The 24,655-nt window shown below is 50.2% G+C and overlaps 1 protein-coding gene across 4 annotated transcripts in view; it reads left to right on the forward strand.

The window, feature by feature from the left end:
• SLCO3A1 (solute carrier organic anion transporter family member 3A1) overlaps positions 1-24,655 on the forward strand; it is a 311,249-nt gene that overhangs the window by 233,287 nt on the left and 53,307 nt on the right. For 3 of the 4 annotated variants that reach the window (XM_019460169.2, XM_019460168.2, XM_019460170.2), the window contains exons 4-5: positions 8,050-8,313; positions 23,894-24,058. In XM_019460169.2, coding sequence (XP_019315714.1) covers positions 8,050-8,313; positions 23,894-24,058 — 429 coding nt within the window. The remainder of the gene's footprint in view (positions 1-8,049; positions 8,314-23,893; positions 24,059-24,655) is intronic. The other variant, XM_019460172.2, reaches the window with a different exon arrangement.

Consider the following 24,655-nt stretch of genomic DNA (forward strand, 5'->3'; position numbering starts at 1 on the left):
CCAGAGCCATGGTCTGTTTGTAACCTCGTCTCAGAAGTGGCAAGTCATTGCTTCTGCATTCTGGAGGGTTGAAAGCAAGCCTCTGGTTCTGGTTTACACTCCGGAGAAAGGACGTGAATACCAGGGGTAGGATCGTTGGTGGCCATCTTGGACACTACCTACCACGTGTGGTCACGACTCCGACTATGAGCCCAGAACAGCACACGCTATTTCTGTGCAGTTCAGTGAGCAGAGAAGCCATGATTCCTGTCTCTCGGAGAACTGAGCGCAGGAAGCCATCCCAGCCTCTCCTCCTCATACCGATCTATTCTCAAGATCAATAAGAGCTCCATTCCTGGTTTCTCAATCCATCATCTCTGGGCAGTGCTAAATTTACCAATTCACCCCAAAGAAATAATGTGGTTTTCAATCTAATCAGGTTGCTTTGTGATTCACTCCATTAATCCCACTGATATATTTACTTATAGCTAATGATGTGACGAATATCCAAGTGGGGAGGGAAAAAAGGAAGCAAATGCAGCTTTATTTACTTATTCTTTTCAAGTGCTGGGTTTGTTCAGGAGGTGGTTGGATGCTGCTGTGTTGTAGCAGTTGGTTGACCTTTGAACCCCCACTCCTAGCGAGCCCGAGGACGAGCAGAAGCCTGGTCAGAGAACCAACATGTGGTGGGAGTTGGCCGCCATTTTGATTGCATGAACAAAAAAGCTTCCACCACTGTGCCAAAGGCAGTACAAGATAAGAATCACAAAAGAGGGGGAGGGGAGGGGGTTGCATGCCCCGTGCAATGGGGAAGCCTGCCTGGAAGGAGAGGCCAAGTGGCCAAGAAGCATATTCTGCCCTCAGCGTGTAGGCAGTGGTCCCCTTAGGTTAAGGCCCGTGGGTTAGTTACCAGAATCTCTGAGCCAGAAAGGACCTCACATCATTCTCTTCCAACCCTTTCATTGTACAAATGAGGAAACTGAGGCCTGGGGCGGGGGGGAACAGGGATGTACCCATGTCTTCTGAGCAATAGAAGCTCTCTTCCTGGGAATGAAATAGCATCTTTTCTCTGTGCCTGGAATGACCAAGGGGTGGACCTTTGGTTCATTCATGGTTCCCCTCGGTGTGCCATTCATTCCTTTGCTCAGGCTGTTCCCTCAGCCTAGAGTCCTGCTCGCAGTCCCGGGCAACATCTGTCCTCACCCTCTGGGGGGTTCACTGGAAGTTTGAAGCCTCCCCGGATATAAGACAGAGGGGCACGTTTCTAGTCCACCTGGGCATCTTGCTGATGGTAGCCTCCCCCTCCTCCCACCACGAGTTAATAGCAGAAGTCCCATCCAGTGTGTCTCTAGGAAAGAGAAGGGAGCAACGTGAGTCACCACCATCTTTTGTTTGCATCCTTGCTGAGGGCTCTGGGAGCGCTGATGCTGCTCTTTACCAGTAGAGGGCAGAAGAACATAACTTATTCTATTCTATTGGAGAGTAAGACCCAATTCTACAGTTTCCAGCAATTTTGATGATTTCTAATCTTGTGACTAAAACTCGTTGTTCTCTCTGGAGCAGATTTGGGCCGTATTTTGAGAATGGAGTTCTTAATTCTTTAGGGATGACCCTGCTCTATTTTTTCTTCACCAGTGAAGACAGAGCTCCTCTTTAGGGCTGTCCAAAGTGAAGCCTGAATGTAAAGGGCCAGACTCACAGCCACGTGTTTCTGAAACCCCAGCTGAGAGCCAGGAAAGGGACTGGGGAAAACCGTGGTCTGGAACTTGTGGGGAGGCGAGCAAGGCAGAGCCCTTGTCATGGGGCAGTTGGAGGAGAGAGTGTGCCCTCCATGCAGGCTGGCTGCAGCTCAGGACACAGGGTTGAAAGGGAGAGAGCAGCGAGGGAGGCTGGTTGTAGTCTGTGTGGAGGGGAGGTGGTTGGTTGTAGGAACAGGCCACCTGTGGGGTGGAGAGACCCCATGGGCAGCTTCCCAGTAGGGCTCTGCTGGCCATGTTTAGACACCAGGCTCCCTCTGCCCCTCTTCTTAAGGATAGATGCCTCTTCTGACACCCCACGGAAGGAAGGATGCTGCCTCCAGAATTGCTTTCATAGAATATCTTTTAAAAGTGAAACCAGTTGAGAACCGAACCCAGAAAAGGGAAGGACTTGGTAACAGCGTGTGCCCCAAAGCACTGAACTGAGCAACGTTAACAGTGGGTTTAGCAAAAGCAGATTGGTAACGGCAGCCATGACCTGACCCCTTATGAAGGCTGTATATAGATGGCCTCTTCCGAACCGCAGAACATTCCCATTGGAAGGTGGGTCCTGCTGTTATTCCACTTAACAGATGAGGTGTTCTCATGCAGCGATTTTGAGTTCTGAGCTCCAGTGCTGGAATCAGACCTCCATTTAAATCTCAGCTATGCCCCTTCCAAGCTGTGTGATCCCGAGGGCATTTCTCCTCATGGGTCTGGGCCTGGATGACAAGAGTTAATCGTGCAAAGCATGTAGCACCGTGCCTGGTATATAGGAAGCATACAGTCAGCGAGAGGTTAACTCATTTCCTCAGCTAGCAGGATTCAAACCCCAGGCTTCCTGCATCCCTGGAACTTCTCCAGGACTTTCCAAAGGCTGCCCCCTTCTGTGGACAAAGGCCTTGCTGAGATGACCTAACCTCATCACATCTGTACAGACCCCTCCTAAGGCATGCACCAGCCGGTTCCCTACCACTGCGTGGTGTTTGCAGCTAGAATAAGATATGTCTGCATGTTTGCTTCGTGAAAAAGGTCAACCAGCCGAGAGCCTCCCACCCTGCCACTCTAGGGCTGGCTGCTGGATTCGCCCGATTCCTTCATGTTAGACTAATTAGCTCAACAGCCAGGATCCTGAACATTCCATGCTGCCCTCTCCTCTACCCTCAACCCCTCCCTGTCTCCAGTTTCTAATTTGGTCTGTAACTTAATGATACTCTTGGAATGCTTGAGTCCCATAGCAAAAGCTTCACAAAATAGGTTAGACAAATAGGTAAAAGGACTGAAAAAATGAAAAAAAAAAAAAAAAAAAAAAAAAAAAAAAACAACTGCCCAGAGAGCCATGGTATCACTTACCCATCAGCATGGCCTGAGAGTAAGAAGTCAATGTCCCAAATTTGCTTTGATCTGCTCTTCTCACAGTCTCGGGTGTCCTCATGGGCTGGTTTGGTTGTTTGCTTCGTTTTAAACTGGTTTGCCTCTGTTCCCAGTGACTGTTCTTTCGTACCTATAATGGTAGCAGTCCTCAGAAGTGGGAGACAATCTCAGCCCCATCTGTTTACATGACCTTCAACAGAGGAAGCTAAACACTGCCAAAAGCGTGCTCAGCCTACCCGACGAAACCACAAAGACACTCCGGATGTTGGATTCTAAGACGCGGCAGGGTTAGAAAAATGGCTGTTGTAAAGCAGAAACCCTTTGTGCCTGCAGGCAGCGAGGCAAAGGCAGGCCTGGACTGTGCCGATCTCCTGGCAGGCAGACCTCTCCATCACAGCGATGCTTTGCTTCACTTGTCCACGCCTGGAATGGCCAAGGGTCTGATGAGTGCCTGGGTAGAGCTTAGCTAGTCTGCTCAGAGTCCTCTGAGGATGCCGTGTCTTTGCTTGGGCTGTTCCCCCAGCCTGGGATACTGTCTCCACCCCATTCTTTCCAGTGTCTTTTTTTCTTCACGGTTGCAGTTTCATTGGCAATGAGCTATATCAAGTAAACGAGACAGATGGGTGCTTCTTGGTTCTGTTCTGGACATCTTACTGACCACAGCCTTCCAGAAAAAGCTGACCCTGCTGTATTTTTTTTAAGATCAAGACACTACAGGGGCACCTGGGTGGTTCAGTCGGTTAGGTGTCCACCTCTTTGTTTCAGCTCAGGTCATAATCTCACCGTTAGTGAGATCGAGCCCTGCATCAGGATCTGTACTGACAGCATGGAGTCTGCTTGGGATTCTCTCTCTCTCAAAATAAATAAACTTAAAAAAAGAAGAAGAAGAAGAAAATAAGATCCAGATAACTCCACGGGGGCCAAATTGCAAGAAAAGCAAAGAGGTTTTCACCCCATTGCCCACCTGTACCCGAAATGGTACTTCGCTATTTCAAGCCTTCCCAGGATCACTGTTCCTAAAGAGCATGACTTTTTATTTCCTAATAAGCCTTTTGTACTAGTCAGGGTAGGCTTGGTTCTGCTGTGGTAACAAACACCTCCAAGATCTTAGTTGCTTAGTAACACTAAAGGTTTGTTTCTCGTTCGTGCTGTGTATACCGTGCATCTGCTCATAGTTACCTTGGGTACCGTCCCCGGAGGATCTCATGTGCTTCTATGATCAGGCAGGGCAAAAGAGCATGACAAGTCAGGTGCCCGCTCACCTGTGGTTCTCCACGGAAGTGACACGTGTCCCCGTGCTCACATTTCAATGACAGAGTTCTGTGGTGCCTGGCTACGCCCAAGGGAGATGTCATCCTCATGTTCTCAGACGAGGAGATCCGAACGAAGACCTCGGTAACATCTACCACCGCATTCTTTGCCAGCTGACATAGACAAGTCTCCGTCAGCTTTGGTAATGCTGGCCTCTGCTGACCGGTGACTGGCAGGCAGGTGGGGAGGGATTTCCCCCATCTCTTCTCAGGAGGTGCCTCAGCAAGGACTTGTCTCAGGCTGGGTTCCAGCATCGTCTTCCTGTGAACCACAAAAAAATCGGGACTAAAACTCCACCCCCAACCTGGACCTGAGGGCAGCATGCTCCAAAGCTGAGTGGTTTCTTCTCAGAAGGTTCTTTCTCTCTCTGCCACAGTGCTCTGGATAGTTGAGATGGAGAGGGGAGGAAAAAAAAAAAAAATCAGTACTTCCGAAAATGGTCAACTGTGATTTTCCTAGATCTACAAAACCCTGCCGCCCTACCACGCCTTCCTACACCCCTCCCCCCCCCCACCCCTGTGTGTGTAACAGGCAGGCCTTGGTCTGACACAAGTCACATACTCTTCCCTATCTTGCAAATTATGAGCAAACGCTGGCTTTCCATGCACGTGTGCATACCTACAGGGAGCGAGTTGACACATGCACATAAACATCCGCCTCCCTACCATAGCCCCTCTCCCTGGGATGTTTCCTCACACATAGAAGAGACTCCCTAGCTTACTAACTAAAATATGACTCTCTACGTGCTACTAATTTTGTTCCCCCTAAACAACTGCCAGGATTTCTCTCTCTCTCTCTCTCTCTCTCTCTCTCTCTCTGTCTCTGTCTCTGTCTCTGTCTCTGTCTCTCTGCTGGCTCACATCTGCCAGCTTTCAATTCCCCGTTTATGGAGCCCATTGACAATGGAGGGAGATACCAGGGCTCCCTTTTTACGTCTTTTGTTTTCATTCATTGCTTGGCAGCTGGTGAAGAAACACTGTAAGTGACTGGTGGAAACAATCCTTCCTGCTCAGCTACCGGAGGCAGTCTGACTTCTTCTGTCTTCTCTCGTTTGCATAAAGATGCTTTGAAGATCACCTTGGGTTTCTTCATGCCTTTTGAAAGCTTTCCCATACTTAAAAAAATAAATAGATAGATAGATAGATAGATAGATAGATAGATAGATAGATAAATAATGTGTTTCAGGGGCACCTGGGTGGCTCAGTCGGTTGAGTGTCCGACTTCAGCTCAGGTCATGATCTCACGGTTCGTGAGTTCGAGCTCTGTGTTGGGCTCTGGGCTGACAGCTCAGAGCCTGGAACCTGCTTTGGATTTTGTGTGTGTGTGTGTGTGTCTGTCTCTCTCTCTCTCTCTCTCTCTCTCTCTCTCTCTCTCTGCCCCTCCACCACTCATTCATTCTCTTTCTCTCTCTCTCAAGTATTTTAAAAAACCTGTTTCTTGAAATTCCCGTTCCTGTAAATATACACTTATAAGTAGAAATACTAGGATCTGCCATATACTAAGAGCCTACTATGTTTCAAGTGATTGTTGCTCATTACCTTTATTCCTTGCAAGCCATCTGGGTGGATGTCAGCTTTATTTTGCAAATGATCAAACTAAGACTCAGAGAGGGTAAGTAGCTTGCCCAGCATCCCATGCTAGTGAGCAGCAAGGCCGTGATTCACCCCTAAGCCTGCCAAAGCTTATACCCTTCTCTTCTCTGACATGCAGCTACGCAAAAGCATCTGGTCCTTTGTAGTGCCCTAGATGCAGCTGCTGGGTTGATGTCAAAGCCTCCAGAAGAGAGACCACCAATGCTATAAAGGCCAACTCACCACCTGCCGACAAAGTTGGTGGTCTTCGGCCCGTTGCACAAAGCGCAGGAATTAATCATCCGCTCAGGGAGCCCAAAACAAAGTCTTAGGCAGTCCAGAGGGGCCGTGTAGCAAAGTGATAAGGAGCATGGCCCATGGCATCTGGATGCCTGTGGCCCAGCTCTGTGCACTTGGGCAGAGTACCTAAACTTTCTAAGCCTCGATGTTCCTATCTATGTAAAATTGGGATCATAGAAGACTCTACCTTGTAGGGTTGTGGGGAGGGTTGATCAGAACAGGTAAGAATACACCCTGCATAGAGTGCTTGGGTGGCTCAGTTGGTTAAGCATCCAACTCTTGATTCCGACTCAGGTCCTGATCTCACCATTTGTGAGTTCGAGCCGCACATTGGGCTCTGAGCTGGATAGCACAGAGCCTGCTTGGGATTCTTTCTCCCTCTCTCTCTGCCCCTACTCCGTGTGTGTTCTCTCTCTCTCTCTCTCTCTCTCTCAAAGTAAATAAACATTTAAAAAAAATACACTCTGCGTGCTGCCTGGTGCAGAGCAAGCCCTCAGTAAATGATGGCTGGGATTTTCATTAGCAGGAACTGACGAGTCTTCAGGGAGAGTTTTACCAATGGTGAAGTGCTCACCCGGTGTCTGTGGTCATTCCTCTTCCCAAGCCTGTCCACCCATCTGGTCCAGGCCTGCAGCCCTGTTAGCTCTTAGCTCATATGCCATGCTCCTGTCTCCAAGAATTTCCTTCTGGGCTCCAGAAGCATGGGGTTATCACCAAAGAGACATTTCTGAGCAGCTCATCTGGGAGTGCTCTATGAAAAGCAGTTGTAGAGAAAGACCCCGCCCCCCCCCCCAAAAAAAAAAGAAAATCTACCGAGGGGTAAGCTATATAGTTTATGTCTTCATGACTTCAGCTGGGGAGTCACAGAAGGAATCACAGAAATAATAGCACAAGACAGCCGTACTACGTGCACACTGCCTTTAAGCCCTGCAGAGCTCTCTAATAAAGGACTGCCCAAGCCACAGGCACCATCAAGATTTGAATGAACCTGTCCGCTGGCAGTTCGGTAACAGGACCCCGGCTGTAAATATTGGGCTAACGCCATTGAAACGCCCAAGCACGTGCCAAGGACTCTGCTGAGCACTTTATATCTGGTGTGGCTCATTTGATCTTCCCCACAAACTCCGTAAGGTACTGTCCTCCTCCTCCTCATCCCGCAGGTCAGTCAGCGAGGTACAGAGGGTTCAAGTCACCAGCCTGGGGTCCTGCGGTGAGAAGCGAGCAGCAGGGTTTCACTCCAGGTCTCCCTGGCTCTGGATTTCATTCCGTGCCCCCCGCCCCCGCCACTTTGTGATCTGGGAACCCGATTTAAGATGGGGCGTGGGGTGTGGGATGGCCTGTCAGATGAGCTGCTGCTTGAGGGGTGCCGGTGAGCGTCCGTAGTGAAAATAGACCCTTGACCGTGAATGCTTGTGTGCCTTCGTGCGTTCGTCCGTGCACCTCAGCAGCTCTGCCTAGCCAGTCAGTTCCAGCCTTAATTCAGAGGGTGTCTGGCTTCTCACTGTTTTTGTTTAGACTGATAGAAACACAGAGGAGACAAGAAAATTAAGGAGGGAAAGCAATCAGCCTTCAGCTTTGGGAGAAACAGAAGCACTGACGTGGAACAAAAGGCAGCTTTGTGTGGCGTCCAGTCCCCGCTTCCCCCCTTCCACGCACCCCCCTCCCCCAACCCCAGGCCGTTTCCAGAGCCCTCTCCTGTCTGTGCAGCCGACTCGAAAGCTCAGCCAGGTCCCGGCCCTGCCGCGGCCCCTCCTCCTCACTGCTCTTTCTCGTTGCAGGTAACCTGGACATCACCCCGGATGACCCCCGCTGGATCGGAGCCTGGTGGGGCGGCTTTCTGCTCTGTGGTGCCTTACTCTTCTTCTCTTCCCTCTTGATGTTCGGGTTTCCACAGTCTCTGCCCCCGCACTCAGACCCTGCCATGGAGAGCGAGCAGGCCATGCTCCCCGAAAGAGAGTACGAGAGACCCAAGCCCAGCAACGGGGTCCTGAGGCACCCCCTGGAGCCGGACAGCAGCGCCTCCTGCTTTCAGCAGCTGAAAGGTAGCAGCGCCTTGGACGTGGCGAGAGGCGGGGGGCAGAGTGATGGCGGGGCTAGGCCGCTGGGGGGAAGGTTCACCGTCAGGACTGGGTGCCGGGAAGCTTGAGGTAGCACCATGCTTGTTCCCGTGGTTTGCTTTCTCTGGTCCTCTGCTTCCCTTTAGTCCTGAGAAATCAACCTGATGTTTCATCAACAACCTGATGTTTCAAAACAAAACAAAAGGCAGAGTAACTACCACTTAGCAGAGAGGCAGCAGACCAGTCTCCCCAGCAGACCCTCACTGGTCATTATAGCACCTGCTGCATCCTAAACAGAAATGTCCGTTGGAAGAAGGTTCTAGACCTCTCATGGAACCCTCAGAGTCTTTGAGGCCACCGCGTACAAGCGCGTTGGAGCAGGAAAGGACCTTGGAAGTAGGGCTTCCTTTGCCTGAAAGAGGCATTCTTCAAAAGCCACATCCAAAGTGCGTTCCCTTCGAGTCGCTCCATCCCCTTCATGAGAGATGTGTTCCTCCCGAAAGAAGTATTAACTCAGTCTTAATAACAGAGTCACACTTGAGAATGCGGCAAAGCTCTCCCAGTTGTTTTTAGAAGGTAAAGAATACACATCTCTTCTGACAGAATGGCGAGACACACACAGTGATGTGGAGTGAGAATGAGAAGCAGCCCTCCCCACCCCGTCCCACCCCTGGGTTGTTGCCCCATTTGGTAGGGTCTCTTCAAGGCAAACGGGGACGAGCTGCTTGGTGTCCGTCACAGCCCCCCTCCCCACTGCGAGGTCTGTGCAGGGCCCCTTGAGTCACAGGACCCCTTCGAGGGGATCCCTAGAGAACCTGCTGGGTTTTCAAAGCAGGCAAACGCAAGGCTGGGGCACTCCTTCTCGTTGAGGCTGTACCAGGAGGAAGGTGGACAGGTCGCCTCTTTGCAGGGTCTGGGAACACCTGTCAGCAGCGACAGTCTTTCAGTGGTCACTTTAGAAACTGGGTGACAGTCAGGGCACCTGGGTGGCTCAGTTGGTTAAGTGTCCGACTTGGGCTCAGGTCACGATCTCATGGTTTGTGGGTTCAAGCCCCATGTCCTGGCTCGCTGCTGTCAGCTCAGAGCCGAGAGCCTGCTTCTTATTCTGTGTTTCCCTCTCTCTCTCTGCCCTTCCCCCACTTGCACATTCTCTCTCTTGATAATAAATAACGTTAAAACAAAATTTAAAAAAAAAAAAAGGAAACTAGGTGACAGTCTCTTTACCGACCTTTTGTATAATGAAGTGCACCTTCTCTGGAGATGCTTGAGAGCCATGGGGAGGAGCTGAGGCCACCCTGTGCCCAGGTCCCCACTCGGCTGTTCACTAGAGCTGGGATCATTAACTTCTCCACGCTTCGTTTCCACAAGTACACAGTTGTAGCCTTGTTCCTAAGTGACAGTGTGGCCGGGAGAATTAAAGCACTGCCTGCAGAAGACTGACTGTTCATAGTGCCTATTCATTAGGGATCAGAAGAATTTGTTAATCCTCAGATGAGACTAATTAATAACCTAATGTTATGTCTGAATCCATATTCTGTAATCGTTTCTACCAAAGTATAAATTTGGAATTGCCCAAAGAAGGTCTTAAAAGCCAACTCTCTGAGTTCCAGAATGCATAGGTAGATGAGAAGGCCACCCACCTTGTGTCCTCAGAGGGCACCTTGACTTGGGCCCTCAGAAATCTTAACAGAAGAGCTCCCCCCTCCCCCCGCAAACAGCTGGTTAGAGGGAGATGCCTACTGTTTCCCTAATGGTGCAGGCGGCCACACAGAATATCCCAGTAACCAGATCTGCAGGAATAAATAGGGCTGACGTGAGTGGCCTTGCAGAGGACATCCTCGACCAGAGCAGCGGCAGCCTTTATGGGTCTTTCCTTGTCCCGGGGTGATTGATTGCAAGGGCTCTGATTGCAAGAGCTACAGCAGTAATCTCTTACCTTTCATCTCTGGGGGTGCAAAGACGAAGAGACACAATCATGCCATCAGAGTACTCACCATCCAGCATAGGGACAGACCAGCAAGCCAGCAAAGGCAGCCTAACACACAAAGGACTGTAGTAGCGAGCAACTGAAGGGGTGACAGAAATACAGCAGACCGGCAGGGGAGAGCCCACCTCCTGCGTCAGAGGCTGAGGGATGTCACGTCTTCAGAATTCTTGGGTTATGATCTAGTTGCTCATCGACTCCATTTGTTCAATTTCGTCAGCGTGTGTCGAGACCCTATTAGGCTCCAGGGACGCGGTGCTAGTAACCTAGGAAGCTTCTATTCTAGAGCTGGCGTCATAGCAGGGGGAGGCGTGCAAAAGACCGAGTTAAAGCAACGGCCAGGTGAGCGTTGGACACGCCGTGGCTGAACTGACCAGTACGTAGTTGGGTGGACAGGTCTGAGACTCACTATAGGTCATAGTGATCACAGGTTGTGATCTGTGCATGCACGGGCTGCACTTCTGATAATTCATGATTTTTAATTTAGAATTACAGTTCCCAGAGGCAGTAGGTCTGTTAATGGACCTAAAGAATGTCAGGAAAGGAAAGCAGCGTGTCTAGAAGAATCCCCAGGAGCCAGGATACAGTGATGGGAGCTATTATGCTAATAAACAAGTTTTACACGTGCCAGCACATGGACGGGGGGGCCATGGTGGTTTACATCCTTTCTTTTTCCACGCGAGACGATGTTTTAGCCACATGGACGTTTCCTCCAAAAGCACCACGTGGTGTCCCTGGTACTCCCAAACTCTTGATCCCATTTGCAACCTTGGAAGCCCCCGGGGTCTCCTGGCAGTGTGCTGCACATGTATGAGTACAGATGAACTGAGCGGCATTGTTCGTGGAGGAATTAACGTTGCTCCAAAAATATATGTGTTGCAACTCCTCCTCTGTTTCATTTGAGCTTGCCTATGGGTTTCTTCTCCAGCCATCTGTCCGTGTCCCCGGCCGTGCCTTGCAGATAGGGAAGGCCTCTGGGAAGAGCTGGCACTGTGCCAGGAGCACCTGGCCCATCCTCTTCCCTCCTGGCCCTGGGACAGTCCCCCCACTCCTGGGAGAGCAGTGGGGCTGCTCATCTGGGTTCACGCCCAGCTCAGCCACTTCCTAGTCATGCAACCTTGGCCGTGTTGGCTTTCATTCTGTTTGGCTTTCACATACGGTGTCTGGTTGATACTTCGCTTATTCCTGTTTATAGATGAGGAAACCAAGCTCCGGGGAGGTAGGAGTTCAGGCTTGTGGTTCATTGTTCAGGGTGCTCTCCCCCAAAAAGTGGGCTTCGAGGGTCTCTTTGTAACAAAGTTGGCCATTATTGGGTTTGCAACCCTGATAAGAAGAGGAGATACCGAAAGCCCAGAGTGGTGGTCTTTAACTGTGTAGAGAAGCTGTTACTTCTTGCACAGCCCGGAAGTCCCCGTCTTGTAGTGACTGTCACATAACTGTTTAACAAAGCAGGCAGCAGGCAACCAAATGCTTGGGTTTGTGAGGCTCCAGTGTCTTCCTGGGTGGGAGTCTGCAAACCCAAGACACGTTTCTGCATCTCAGTTGTGCCACCAAGTAGCTTTTTCTTTGTGTCCTGGCTCTAAAGCCTCCCTTGCCCAACCTTGTTCTTAAGAGCCTTTTGTTGATTCGTCTTTCTTCACCCCCTCACGACCTTCTCTGTGTCCACAGCTGTGTCCACTCCTCCTGTCTATGCCAGAGCTGGGGGACAGGGCAGGGGGGGAGGTGGGCAGGACAGTGTGGCCTCCTGGATCTAGATGCTCAGGGTTTGTGGAACGATTTGGGAAAGTCAAGACCCAGAGGGAGGAAGGAATTCAGGGGGCTATTATAGACAGATGTACAGTGTTATCACCAGCTAGTGTGTTAAATCTCACATCCATAGTTTGTGTTTTATTTGGAAATTGTCTCAGGCGTCAGTTGCCCTAGAGGGGCTTTGATGGTTCGGATCCTGGCTCCTTCAGTAGCCTTATGCTATACACCTTCCCCATCACTTTCTGTCTGGTTGCTTGAAGACAACAGCCACTCTCCTTTTTTCTTTTTTTTAATTTTTTTTTTTAGTGTTTGTTTATTTTGGAGACAGAGCATGAGCGGGGGAGGGGCAGAGAGAGAGGGGGACACAGAATCTGAAGCAGTCTGCAGGCTCTGAGCTGTCAGCACAGAGCCCGACGCGGGACGCGAACCCACGAACCGCAAGATAGTGACCTGAGCGAAGCTGGACGCTTAACCGCCCGAGCCACCCAGGCGCCCCCTCTTTTTTTTTTTTTTTTAACGTTTGTTTAGTTTTGAGAGAAAGAGAGACAGAGCGCAAGCAGGGGAGGGGCAGAGAGAGAAGGACACACAGATTCGAAGCAGGCTCCAGGCTCTGAGCTGTCAGCAAAGCTTCACTGACTGAGCCACCCAGGTGCCCCTCCGGTGGGTGTCTTAGGCTACGTCTTGGGGCAATAAATGGACTCTCTCTTTAAGGAAAAGTGGCATCAGCAGGTGCTAGCTGACTTTTCAACAGAGTGTACTTGAACTCCAGCCCTGCTTGCAACAGCCCTGGTGTACCCTAAAACAGTGGGTCTTCTAGACAAGGCTAGAGGCTAAAAGGGAGGGGAGGAACCCACTCCCTGTAAGGATTGGCACATCCTAGCCCTCCGATGGGCTTTCTAGCTGGGATGAGTGTAACTGTTCCAGAGGTTTAAAATCCGAGCAGAGAGCCCTGCCTTTGATCACTGAAAGAGACGAGCAGTTAAAAGCTGCACGCTCTTGTCTCTGTGCACTTCATGCTGACTGCCAAGTGGCCTCTTCCTGTCCCAGAAAAATAGATGAACCGGGTGATGGCAGGGAACAGCTGAGCTGGCAGGGCTCGGGCGGGGCTTCAGGCTCAGAGTCTTAAAAACCACCCCCAAAACGCGGAGGATGGTTTATGAGTTCCCAAGCACTTGCAGGGAGTTCCCACTGGGTCCCGACAGTCCGGCTGATGAATGCCACTAATCTCCATTCCAGCCATCAAACCACAGAGCTTGGGGTTAAACTAGGTTCCCAGGTTGCCAGTGTTGGGGATGATGCAGCCAGGAATGGGGCCAGGTGCCCGGACTTCAGATCCTGAGCTCTTTCTGCTGTATTCCCTCAAGGATTCACTGGACTGTTAATGCCCTGAGAAGAAGAGGGGAGTCAGCCTGGGGCTGATTGAACAGAGACCCTTCCTGCGTCAGAGAAATGTCCCCTCTCTCTGTTCCACTTGCTCCTTTTCCAAAGGGGCCTTGCTCAGCTCCAAGGGGCCTTGCTTGTTCCACTTGCTCAGCCCCAAGGGACCTTGACTTTCAGGGGAGATGACATCTGCCCCCGTTGTTACCTTCTCCACCCTCCTGCCCTCCTAATGCCATCCATCCCTGGGCTCCGCTGACTTTACCACCTGAATCTGTCTCCGGCCTGCTCTGCTGTCTCCTGCATTCCAGTCGGCCCTGCCCCGCTGGTCTGCGTGCACAATACAGGGGTTGCAGAATGCGTCTGATCCTATGACCACCTGCTGCTTAAAGGGACAGAGGTGGAGCCCTTCGTGGGGCTTCGCAGCCTCTTCTCACACCACTGCCGCCCTGTCCCTCCACGCCAGCCTCCCTTCACCGGCTTCCATCCCCAGGCTCCCTTGCTCCCCAGACTTTGCATTTGCCATTCCCTCGGCTGGAATTCTGGTCCCGTCATCAGTCCTCAGCTCCCAGTCACATCCCCAAGGACATTTCCCTGCCCTCCCGGGCATGTTGCTCTCCGTGTCATGGTCCTAACGTTACCGTTGCCTGAGTGATGATTCCCTTACTCTGCCCTGCCTCTATTTTGCCCCTGCTCCTGGACATCGGTGCTTGGTGCACCGTTGATAAACGGGGGGATACGGGGATCACTGGACGTGCGCTGCCACGCCCAGCAGTCTGCTGCTTTCCTTCAAGCTGTCCTCACCTCCAGCCCCCTCCCAGGGTCTTGGCCTGTGTTCGATCCACCAACGGATGCAGGCTCAGTGGGAGCTCTACCTGTGCTGAGTGCCACAGCCAACCCACAGGTGACCTGCCCACGTGGGGGAGGGGCTGTTGGCCCAGTGGCTCGGGCGGACTTGCCCCGGTGACTTTGGGCTGTGCGAGTCCTCTGGCAGGTGTTTGGGTCTGGGGCTGGGTGCTTAGCCCTCCGTACCCACTGCTCTCCCGGTGTTCCGCAGGAGCCCCACGTGTATCAGCCTGGCGGAGGGATGCGGCTCACGCCTCGGGCTTCTAGAACTGTGCCGGGCCTCCTCTATCCTCTTCCAGCTAGCAGCCAGCTTCTGCCACATTCTCCTTAATGAGGGGCCTGTGCCTTTGAGCATCACGTGATAGTGAGGAGCCGGCGTTCCGAGAGCCCTTGTTCTGCAGGCGAAATGGCTGAGTGTCTTTGATCATGCCATTTGTCTCCAGAAATGTGCTCTCCCCTCGTGTGGATTTCCCATTAAAATCTTCCTTCTTGATCCTGTGGCCAAGGACACCATCCCCACCCTCCCAAATGCTCGGAACCCTGTGCCAGGCTGTGTGGTTCACATGCTGCTGTGCCCAGGAGTCGTGCCTGCAGGTCCCCAGGACCAGTCTGGCCAGTGGCTTCCTCCTGTTCTGACCAGCGTTGGTGGAGGATGTGCTGGGGCGTTATGTCTGTGAACAGGATGCAAATTGTTCCAGAAAGCACCTGAGATAACATGTGACAGTACCCAGCGTGGTGCCTGGCACCCCACGGCAACCCCACAAGTGGTTTCTTAAGGAAAGAAGGAAGGAAACAACCAGAGGACAGCATTTCCCAATGGGGGTTCCTTGGAACACGAGTCCTCAGAGATGCTCAGGGAAAAACAAATCCGTGGGGGGAGGGAGGAAGGTTACATAGCCAAATAAGCCTGAGGAAATGTCTGTGTACTATGTGACCCTCTTGGAGACTCAGATGGTTATATTCGAGTATTAAAGGCCCTTGGGAAACCAGCTCTAAGGAAAGCTGGCTGGTGTTGTTTTATGCCACGGGACCCCAGGACTCTCTTGTTAGGTAAACTCTTCAGGCCTTTAAGAAATGTTACCAGAATAAGGATATAAGGTGGTGGGGATCGCAGGAGGTTTGGAGGGATGTACTGAGTCCACAGGGAGGACCTGAAGACAGGTGCAGAAAGCATGTAGCATTTCAGCCTGATCTGCAAGGATGAGCAGGATCCCTGTGGGTGGAGGGAGGAGAAAGGCTTCTAGGCCCGGGGGCAGGCGCAAACAGAGGCAGGGGGCAGAAATGCCCAAGGGGCGCCTGGGTGGCTCAGCCAGGAAAGCATCCAACTCTTGATTTCGGCTCGGGTCATGACCTCATGGTTCATGAGTTCGAGCCCTGCATCGGGCTCTGCACTGACAGCATAGAGCCTGCTTGGGATTCTCTCTCTCTCTCTCTCTCTCTCTTTCTCTCTCTCTCTCTCTCTCTCTCTCTCTCTGCCCCTCCCCTGCTCATGCCCACACACTCTCTCTCAAACAAACTTTAAAAAAATGTCCAAGATGGGGGTGGGAGAGAGACATCTGGTTCTGGGGACTAGGACTTAGAAGAGGTCGTGGTAGAATACAGTCCCGTGTCCATTCCTGCACCTAGCAGAGTTCCTGGTATCTGAGGCCACTCAGTAAGTCTTCGGTAAAATTATGAATGGATTATGGAGGGCGTTCGCATTGCTCTTCTGAAGTGTCTGGACTTTATGAGCCATTGTTTCCCAGCTAGGGGTTTGACTCAGCATCACCTGTGGGGTTCTTGAAACACGCCCATGCTCCAGCTGCACCCCCAGAGACTGATTCCATGAGTCTGTTAGGGAAGAGGGAGGTGGTCCAGGCACCCGGATGTCTTTAAAGCTCTCCGGCGATTCTAAGTGAAACCCCAACTGAAAACAAATACAAGAGGTGGTGAGGGTCCTTTGGGGGGTTTCCATCAGGGTTGTTTCTGCAACAGTTGCAAATAAGAAGAAATGTGGGGAGGAGACCCTCGCGTGAAATAAGCTTGGGACAGTGTGTGACATGACCCATTTGGGAGGTCCACAGTGACATTAGCACATTGAAGGCTCTGAGAAGGTCTGTTGTAAATGCAGCACTTCAGGAGGTAGCATTAGGGAGCCTGGGCTTAGAGACGGGCACTTGTATCAACTTGGGTGTCGAAATCCACCATTTCTCTTGTGAGCACTGCTCTTTTTCTAGCCGTGCGTTCCCCTACAGGCAGAGTTTTCGTGAATGCTAAATGCCACCGCTGATATGGCGCATCATGCTCCCGGAGAGGTTCCTAGGGGCTGGCCTGAAGTTACAAAAGTGGCATTTTGCTTACGCAAGACTCTTTATTTCTTTAGTCATTCTCTGCTTGCTGCCTCTGACAACAGAAAGACGCAACAGTTGCATCTGAGACAGCTTCCAGAGTCCCAGGCTCCTTTCTCTGTCTCACCATGCTGTTTTTCCGACTTCAGCCTCCTGGGGGTCACCAATTTGAAGCTGCAGGAGATAGCTGTGCCTCTGGGGGTGCTTGGGCTTAAGCCAGCTAACGTGCCCCCACCACTAATCTTTTTCTCTCGGGCCTTCTTGGCGGTGTTATGAGGAACTGGGGATTTAAAAAAGAATAGAACTGATTGATAGGGGCGCCTGGGTGGCTCAGTCAGTTAAGTGTCCGACTTCGGCTCAGGTCATGATCTCGTGGTTTGTGAGTTTGAGCCCCGCGTTGGGCTCTGTGCTGACAGCCTGGAGCCTGCTGCAGATTCTGTGTCTCCCTCTCTCTCTCTGCCCCTCCCCCACTCACACTCTGTGTCTCTTTTCCTTAAAAATAAATAAACGTTAAAAAAATTAAAAGATGAAAAATAGGACTGATTGGCTCTGGGTTTCCCTGGCCAGTCCACACCCATTGGATGCTTGGGTTTTAGTCTAAATCCTCATTTCCTGTGCCGATGGCGTCTTGTTTGTTTGCTCAAACCATGACCCTCTCCATCCACGGGACGTGGTACCTTCGGCCTCTTACCAAAGACGGGTAAATGGAAGCCGGATAGCTGCTTGTCTCACAGCTGGCAACGAGAGGGTTCCAGGAAGCTCCCCTGGGTCCCTCAACAGCCCAGAACAGAGCCTGGGGGACAGTCTCATCTGCAGCGACGAGGTCACAATGAGCCCAAGTCAGCCAGTCTTGGGCCTGTACATAGTAGGCACTGCTTCCAGAAGGCTGTCTGACACCAGGCTTCCCCTCCCACCTGGACTTCTCCCCTCCCCACCCAAGGGAATGATGTAGGTACTTCTAGAATCGGCAGTGGAAATGGCCATATTAGCTACTTATTCCCACTTCCGTCACGGCCCATGAGCCTGTGGAATGTGACCCATGGTCTCTGTTTCCACAGTGAATGTTTCCTAAGAGATTGTGACAGTTACCTTTTGAGACTGCAGTGTGTTTATTTATTGGATTCTTTCAACCATCTTGCGTTTATTAAGCATCTGCTCTCACCGGGCACAGTGCCCACATCTAGGATTGGAGCTGCCCCATCTCTGTGTGCAGGTGGCTCCTCTCATGGGAGAGACCGGAGGACCCAGGCAAGGGTGTCCCGGGGACACTAGTGCACGGATGACAGCCTGCACGGGGTACAAGGGACCCATCTTGGTGACCTCCAAACATTTGTGCCATGCCAGGAAACTTCCTAGGACGCACCCTACCATGACTTCAATGTCATGCCTCCACTTTGGTGTTTATTCACATCTTCTTCGTTACTTCTTCCGTCCCCTTTCGTTTGGATTTGGTCGTGACCTGGAGGCTGTTATGTATCTTAGGCCCACCCCACTCCTTCCGCCGCTCTGTTCTCTTCTGCTCCTGGGACCTATGCTCTGGGAAGTGCTTCGTGACGACTTCTCTTTCAGAAAACCGCTTTTCCGTTGACTCACGTCCCCATGCAGAGACCTGAAGATTTAGAAGCGGGTTCTGGAGAGGAGGCAGACCTGAGTTTTGCATTCCAGGAGAGTGGTTTTGGCAGCCGCTCAGGCAAGCCTTGCTTTCCTTGTGTCCGCAAGGAGATGGTGAGACCACCCTGCCGGAATAGCCCTCAGAGTGAAATGAAGGACCCTTAGCATGTTGGCCCTCTGACACTGCTGGCCCGGCAAGCATTGCCCGTCACTGTCATAATTACCAAACAGCTGCACACACTGGTTCTGTCTCCCCTTCTTGGGAGCATTAACCGTGATGTATTGACAACAATGTTACAAAAGAAAAAGAAGGCCAAGGCCAATTTCAGTAGCGAGCCTAAGGGCTGAAATATCTGAGTCAAGGGCAGCATCACTGAGGCCCACAGCAAACGCGTTCCCGGGCACCATCAGGTCCCAGGAAGGGCGGCGGACAAGGTTGCGTGCCCCCGACCCCCTGACCCATCCAGCCCGCTGCAGAAGGGCATCTCCTTGGGAAGCCAGTGGCTCCAGCGGCAGCTCCCAGGAGCCCCGCTTTCCCCCCCAGTCACTTCCCAGCTCTGCTTACTTGTCGCGTCTGCTCACACACAGGCCTCCTTACAGCAGGCCTGGTGTCCTCCAGCTTGAGGGCTCTTGCCCTAACGTAGCCAAGGAGCACTTCCGTTCCATTAACTATCGTCATGCTCATCGAAGGCTTACCTGTGTGCCAGGAGCGCTGAGTCACATGCTTGCACGCACGGGGTCTCATTTAATCCCCGCAGCCATCCGTGGGACAGGGTGGCAAGCTCTGGGCATAGACCTTCTCAGTCTTAGAGATGGAATTCAGATCCCGGCACCCTGGCTCCTTACGGGACTCGGCAAGCCTTTCTTTCTCTCATTTCTTTCCCTCCCTTCCTGTCCTCCTCCTCCGGAAAACAAACAAACAAACAAACAAACAAAAAAAACCTCATAGACTAAGCCCCTGAGTCGTTTCCCCCAGCTCCCATAGGAGTTGTTGTATTATTATTTCTAAGCGTTAAGCTGCACCTTCGATCACCGGGGGCGGGGTCTGCGTGCTCAGTCCTCCGGCCAAGAGCACCGCCTCTGCAAACCGGAACCTGAATAGCACCCTGTTAAGAGCATGTTCTGTGGCAGCCGGTGCCAGGGGTGGAGTTTCTGCCGTGCTTCCCTAGCCCTGGGAACCACTCCCTGCCTCGGTTTCCTTATCTGTAAGTGGGGGCTGTACCTTGCCCCAGGGTCACAGGTGTGCTATGAGGATTATGTGATTTGATGTGGGAGTGGTTAGAACGGTGCTTGGCGCCCTCGAGATGCTCTGTCGGTGTCCGTCCGCACAACTTCTCCAAACCTGCCTTTTTCCCTCCTGGAGGGACCTGCAAGCTTTCAAGAAATCTCAATCCTACAGGAATGGCTTCAGAAAACAGCAGTGGAAAACCCATCTTCCCTGGAGAACTCCCCCCTGGTGCTGTTTTCAACTCCGTCCCAGCCTGCTGGTGATGGTATCTGGCTCCCGAGGAGAGGTGAGGTCTATCCCAGCTGGTGAGGCTGCCTCCCACCCCAGCTCCCAGCTTCGGAGGCTAAAATCAGCGGGTGGGAAGTAATGAGCTAAGGGGCACCAGGGGTGTTCAGTGGCCTAGTGTGGCCTTGGTTCATTAGTTTCTATTTGTCTGGGCCACCTCATTAGCTACGGCCTCCTTGGAAGGTTAGAATTTTATGGGTTTAGCAACCCATTTGAATGAAGAAGGCTTGAAATACTGGGATGGCCCTAGGATCAAGCTAATTAATACTCTTTTTCAAATTGGGGCTTTGGAGGGTAGGCTGAACCTTTGAAAAGGAATCTTTTGAGAGAGTTACAAGTCATTGCAATAAAACCTAGGATGGAGGGAAGAACCTGGGAGCAAAATAGCTGAACACGAGGAATCTGTCATTTCTGGCAGTGAATTGGCTTGGTAGAGGAAAAAAAAAAAAAAAGAAGAATGTTCTTCATGCAAATAAGATCCACTGAGTTTTCCCTGGGCCTTCTGTCAGATGATCCTCAAACTTAATAATTTTCACATCTAATTCAATGCGAAATTAGTCATTAGGTATTAAGACAAAAGCAGGCAGGCTCTCCTATCTCAACAAAGAATCTTTCCCACTGAAGTGGAATTATCTCTGGAATAATTAAGATGGTTGCTGAAGTATGAAAACATTCCATTAACCAGAGTTTCTTTTGTCGAGAGGTACCCACCCCTTTCCCCAAATAAATCGTGATGGCCATGATCAAGGACAAGGAGCTACCGAGACCCAAATAATATGATCAAAATGAAATCCTCCTTGGTGTCCTTTCTGAGCCAGAGAACAGAGTTCCTAGTTCGAGGATGCTGGTGATTTCAGCTCAGCAGCGGATGGTCTGCGCCCTAACAAAGGAGATGAAGCCTGCAGTGAAAGGGATGATTGTTTTCCTGGAATGTCCCCAACCTGCCTATTGATTGTTGGCAGTGTTTCCAGAGTTTAGACATCTTAATTACAAAAGAACGCAATGATCGCGAGACGGTGTTTCTATCTGCCAAACATAACCAGCTGGGGGCTTTCGTATTCACTCATTACAGGGAGGTACTGTGGTCGCTAGTTGGGATCCATACCTGTCTCTCTACAGTGTGAAGGTTGGTGTTCAGTGCCACACAGCCAACCAGTCCCTCATCACGGACACATTACCCCATCACAATGTGCCACACACAATAGCAAATCAGCCTTCACTCATTAGCAGTAATTTATGATGATGGAGTCTTAACATCCAATGGGCTTTTGAACATGAAAACAGATACCTCATTGCCCTCTGTTTACGCCCAATGTATTCATCTTCCATATTTGTTTAGCAGTCTACATTTTTAAATCTTGCACAGTCAACATCCCTGTAAATATTTGTATGATTCTTAAATAACGTGTATTTAACCAAGGAAAATTTCTCAATGTTTAAACACAGATTTAGACACTAAAGTAGACAGTTTTAGCATCATTTATTTGAAATGATGTTCCTAAAAAAGTCAGATTATCTTAAATTCTTGAAACCCTGCAAAAACAAACAAAACACATGTAAATGTCAGTGCGTTTGCAAAAAAAAAGTATAAATGAATGAATATTATAGATTTAAAGTTTCTGAGTGTGTGGGGTGTGTGTGTGTGTGCACGTGCGCGTTCTTGTACATGGTTGCATCATCCGACAGTTGCCTTCCTAAGGTTTTAGTAAATTTTGTGAGACTACTACAGGAAAGAAGAGGCCACCAGCTCTGGTCATTTTTTTAGTTGGGATGTAGGACAGAGTTTCTCAGCCCACAGTGATTCTGAGCATCTAGTTGTCTGACTCCATTCCCATAAGAGCGTTCTTCTCATTATGTCAAAGGATCTTTAAATCCTTCTCTTGGGGTTTTCATTTTTGAAGCTTGGTCTCTTCCATGGAAATGATCAATTTTCAGCTGTGCGTATCTGCCATTTCCTGACCCATTGTTCTGTCATTTTGATGTATTGAGCTTGTCTGTTAACATTATTAAAAACTTATGTATCCCCTATTATTATTTTATTCTAATTAGTTGGGCCATTTAGAGGTTTCATCTCCTAGGAGATGAGATTGAGTCTGTGTAATTAGCTCTCTTCTTTAGGACAGCTGGCTAATTCATCACCTTGGAATGCAGTTGTAGACTCCCGGCTCACCTGTTTATTTTGTGTGACCATGAACGCTGGTGGGTTCTTCCGAGACTTAGGATAATACTTGCTTCATCTGGGACTCAATCTTATCTTTTCTGTTTACACAGGTGGAAACAAGTATACCACATGCCAAATATTCTATATTATTATCACAACAGAACAGAGTTTCCCTAACTCCACTGGCATACCGCTTTTATAATTTTTTTGCCATATCTGCTGACCACCCGTACCATTATTTACCTAAGGCTTATCTTTAAATAACTTTAAATATGCTTGTTTTAACCTGGCATCGTTTTAAGCTATGAGAGCCATGAAAGCACACATTGGATATATCAGTTACATTTCAGTTGACTTTTTTGTAAGGACACATTAAAATAACAGCCTAAGTATTGAAGCGACGGGTTGTCCCCTAATACCCGCACCTGCAGGGACCCCTAGCGCACCGCCAGGAAATGTCATCGTACCATAGTTGGGATCTGGTGGAACACCAAACACCAAGGATTCTACTTGCTGGCAATGATCCAAATAATGTGGTTGCATTCAAAGAATTAAAAACACAACAAGAACAACAACAAATCGCACATTTTTTTTAAAGCACCAGTATAAGTGCGGAATCTTAAGTGGTTTATGAAACCACCTGCTTTGAGAAATATAGAGTATAATAAAATAAGACTGAAATGTATAACCTCAATAAGACCTGCCTTCTGACTCTGGTGGTGCTGAATACGGTGCACAAGTCACCAAGTGCTTTTACCTGCCGTCGGTTCTCACCTGAGCCCCGGGCACCAGGCTGGGCAGGCAGCTTCTTCTGAGTGGGACTGGATGATGAGAAAAGACCACCTGAGGGTGAAGGAACAAATGTAGCAAAGATCTGGGGCAGAGCATCTCCGGAGAGGGAAGAGCCCCTAGTGCATAGCCTTAGGTGGGGAGGGCCTGCTTGGGATCGGAAAGAGTGGGAGCAGGCAGACTGGACTGGAGGGAGAAAGGGGTGTGGTAGGAAGTGTCATCCGATTGCTAAGCAGAAGTTTTGAGCAGGATGGTAATTTGAGTTGATCCCACTGGCCACAGTTTAGGGAATGATTATTTCAGATCAAAAGTCAAGACTCAACTGGTCTTGACCCTACCCTAGTTGGGTTGCTCTGGGACTCCCCGATGTGAGAACTCATGGAAACTTTTTCCAAGGAGTTGGCCATAGACGTGTTGAGAAGAGGTGGGGTTTGACTCAGCATATGTATGTATGTATATATGTGTGTGTGTGTGTATATATATATATATACACACGTATATATATATATGTACACACGTATGTATGTATGTATGCATGCATTATTTTGTTTTTTAGAGAGAGAGTGAGCAGGGGAGAGAGAGAGAGAGAGAGCACATCCCAAGCAGGCTCCATGCTCAGCACAGAGCCTGATGCAGGGCTTGATCTCATGACTGTGAGATCCTGACCTGAGCTAAAATCAAGTGTCGGACACTCAACCAACTGAGCCACCCAGGCGCCCCAAGATTGAACATATTTTCTTAACATACATATATAGTCACAAATATTTATCCTAGGTCTATTGATAAATATGCTTATATATACTGATGTAGTTATAACATTTACAATTTATAATTTATAATTAAATTCTATTTTTTCCTTTGAGAAACAAACCCCAAACTCTTTTTTTGGCAGGGCGGGGAAATGGAAGTAATTTGTCATTGCTTATAAAATATCTTACCATTTCCAGTAAACCAAGAAAAGGTGTGATATCGTTTCCCTCGTTGCATTCATTCTCAGTTTAAATGGCTAAATATCAGCCTGTATTTTGAAGCCAGACTCTTCACAGTTGTGGGTGACTTCCCATCGCTAGGTTTCAGCCTGAGCTACTGGGCGACACCCCGGGCTGTTTACTGAGATACACAAAAGCGTGTCAAGAAGGGACCCAGGGGGGCAGAAGACCTGGGAGTGCAGTGTGTGACCATGGCTCTCTGCTTGTCTCTCCCTGCAGTGATCCCGAAGGTCACCAAGCACCTGCTGTCCAACCCCGTGTTCACCTGCATCATCCTGGCCGCCTGCATGGAGATTGCAGTGGTGGCTGGCTTTGCCGCCTTCTTGGGGAAGTACCTAGAGCAGCAGTTTAACCTTACCACCTCTTCTGCCAACCAGCTGCTCGGTGAGTCTGCCTCTCCGTCCCCCGGGGAGGGCAGAGGGCTGCCGTCCTGCGTGTAACACTCTCAGGGTCTACCGAGGCCCCCCAAAGAAAGAGCCCAGGCTCTGCTGTTCCTTTAGCAGCAGTATTCAGGGACTCTGTGTGCAGAAGGCATTTCAAAGTATACTCTTGGGCTCAGATTTGCCAAAAGGATATGATAAAGACCTAGAATATAAATTGTATGTAAGAAGCCTTGTGACAGGCCAGGAGATCAGTAGATGGGTGCGAACTGCAGAACTGAGGAGACGAGGGAAGGAAGGGAGAGGGGAATAAAGACGTATCCTGAAAGGCTAGCAGGCTTCGGTCAGGTACGTAAAAAAAGTAAGAATATTTCTGGCAGCATGAAACCCGCAGTCAGCAAATACAGAGGTTGGAGGCCATGCACTCCTTTCCTGACCCCTGCCCGTGGCAGACATAATTTATGGATCATGGTACTCCTTCTCCCCAAGAGCCAGCATGGCCTTCCCATCCTTCTCAGTAGTAGTCTACAGGCATCCGTTCCACTGTTTGGAGTTGGCATGGTAAGGAAAACCAATTTGCCCTCAGGGGAAGAGCATTACT

This window comes from Panthera pardus, unplaced genomic scaffold (genome assembly GCF_024362965.1).
Source record: "Panthera pardus isolate Hobbes unplaced genomic scaffold, ASM2436296v1 HiC_scaffold_24, whole genome shotgun sequence".
Classification (NCBI taxonomy): domain Eukaryota; kingdom Metazoa; phylum Chordata; class Mammalia; order Carnivora; family Felidae; genus Panthera; species Panthera pardus.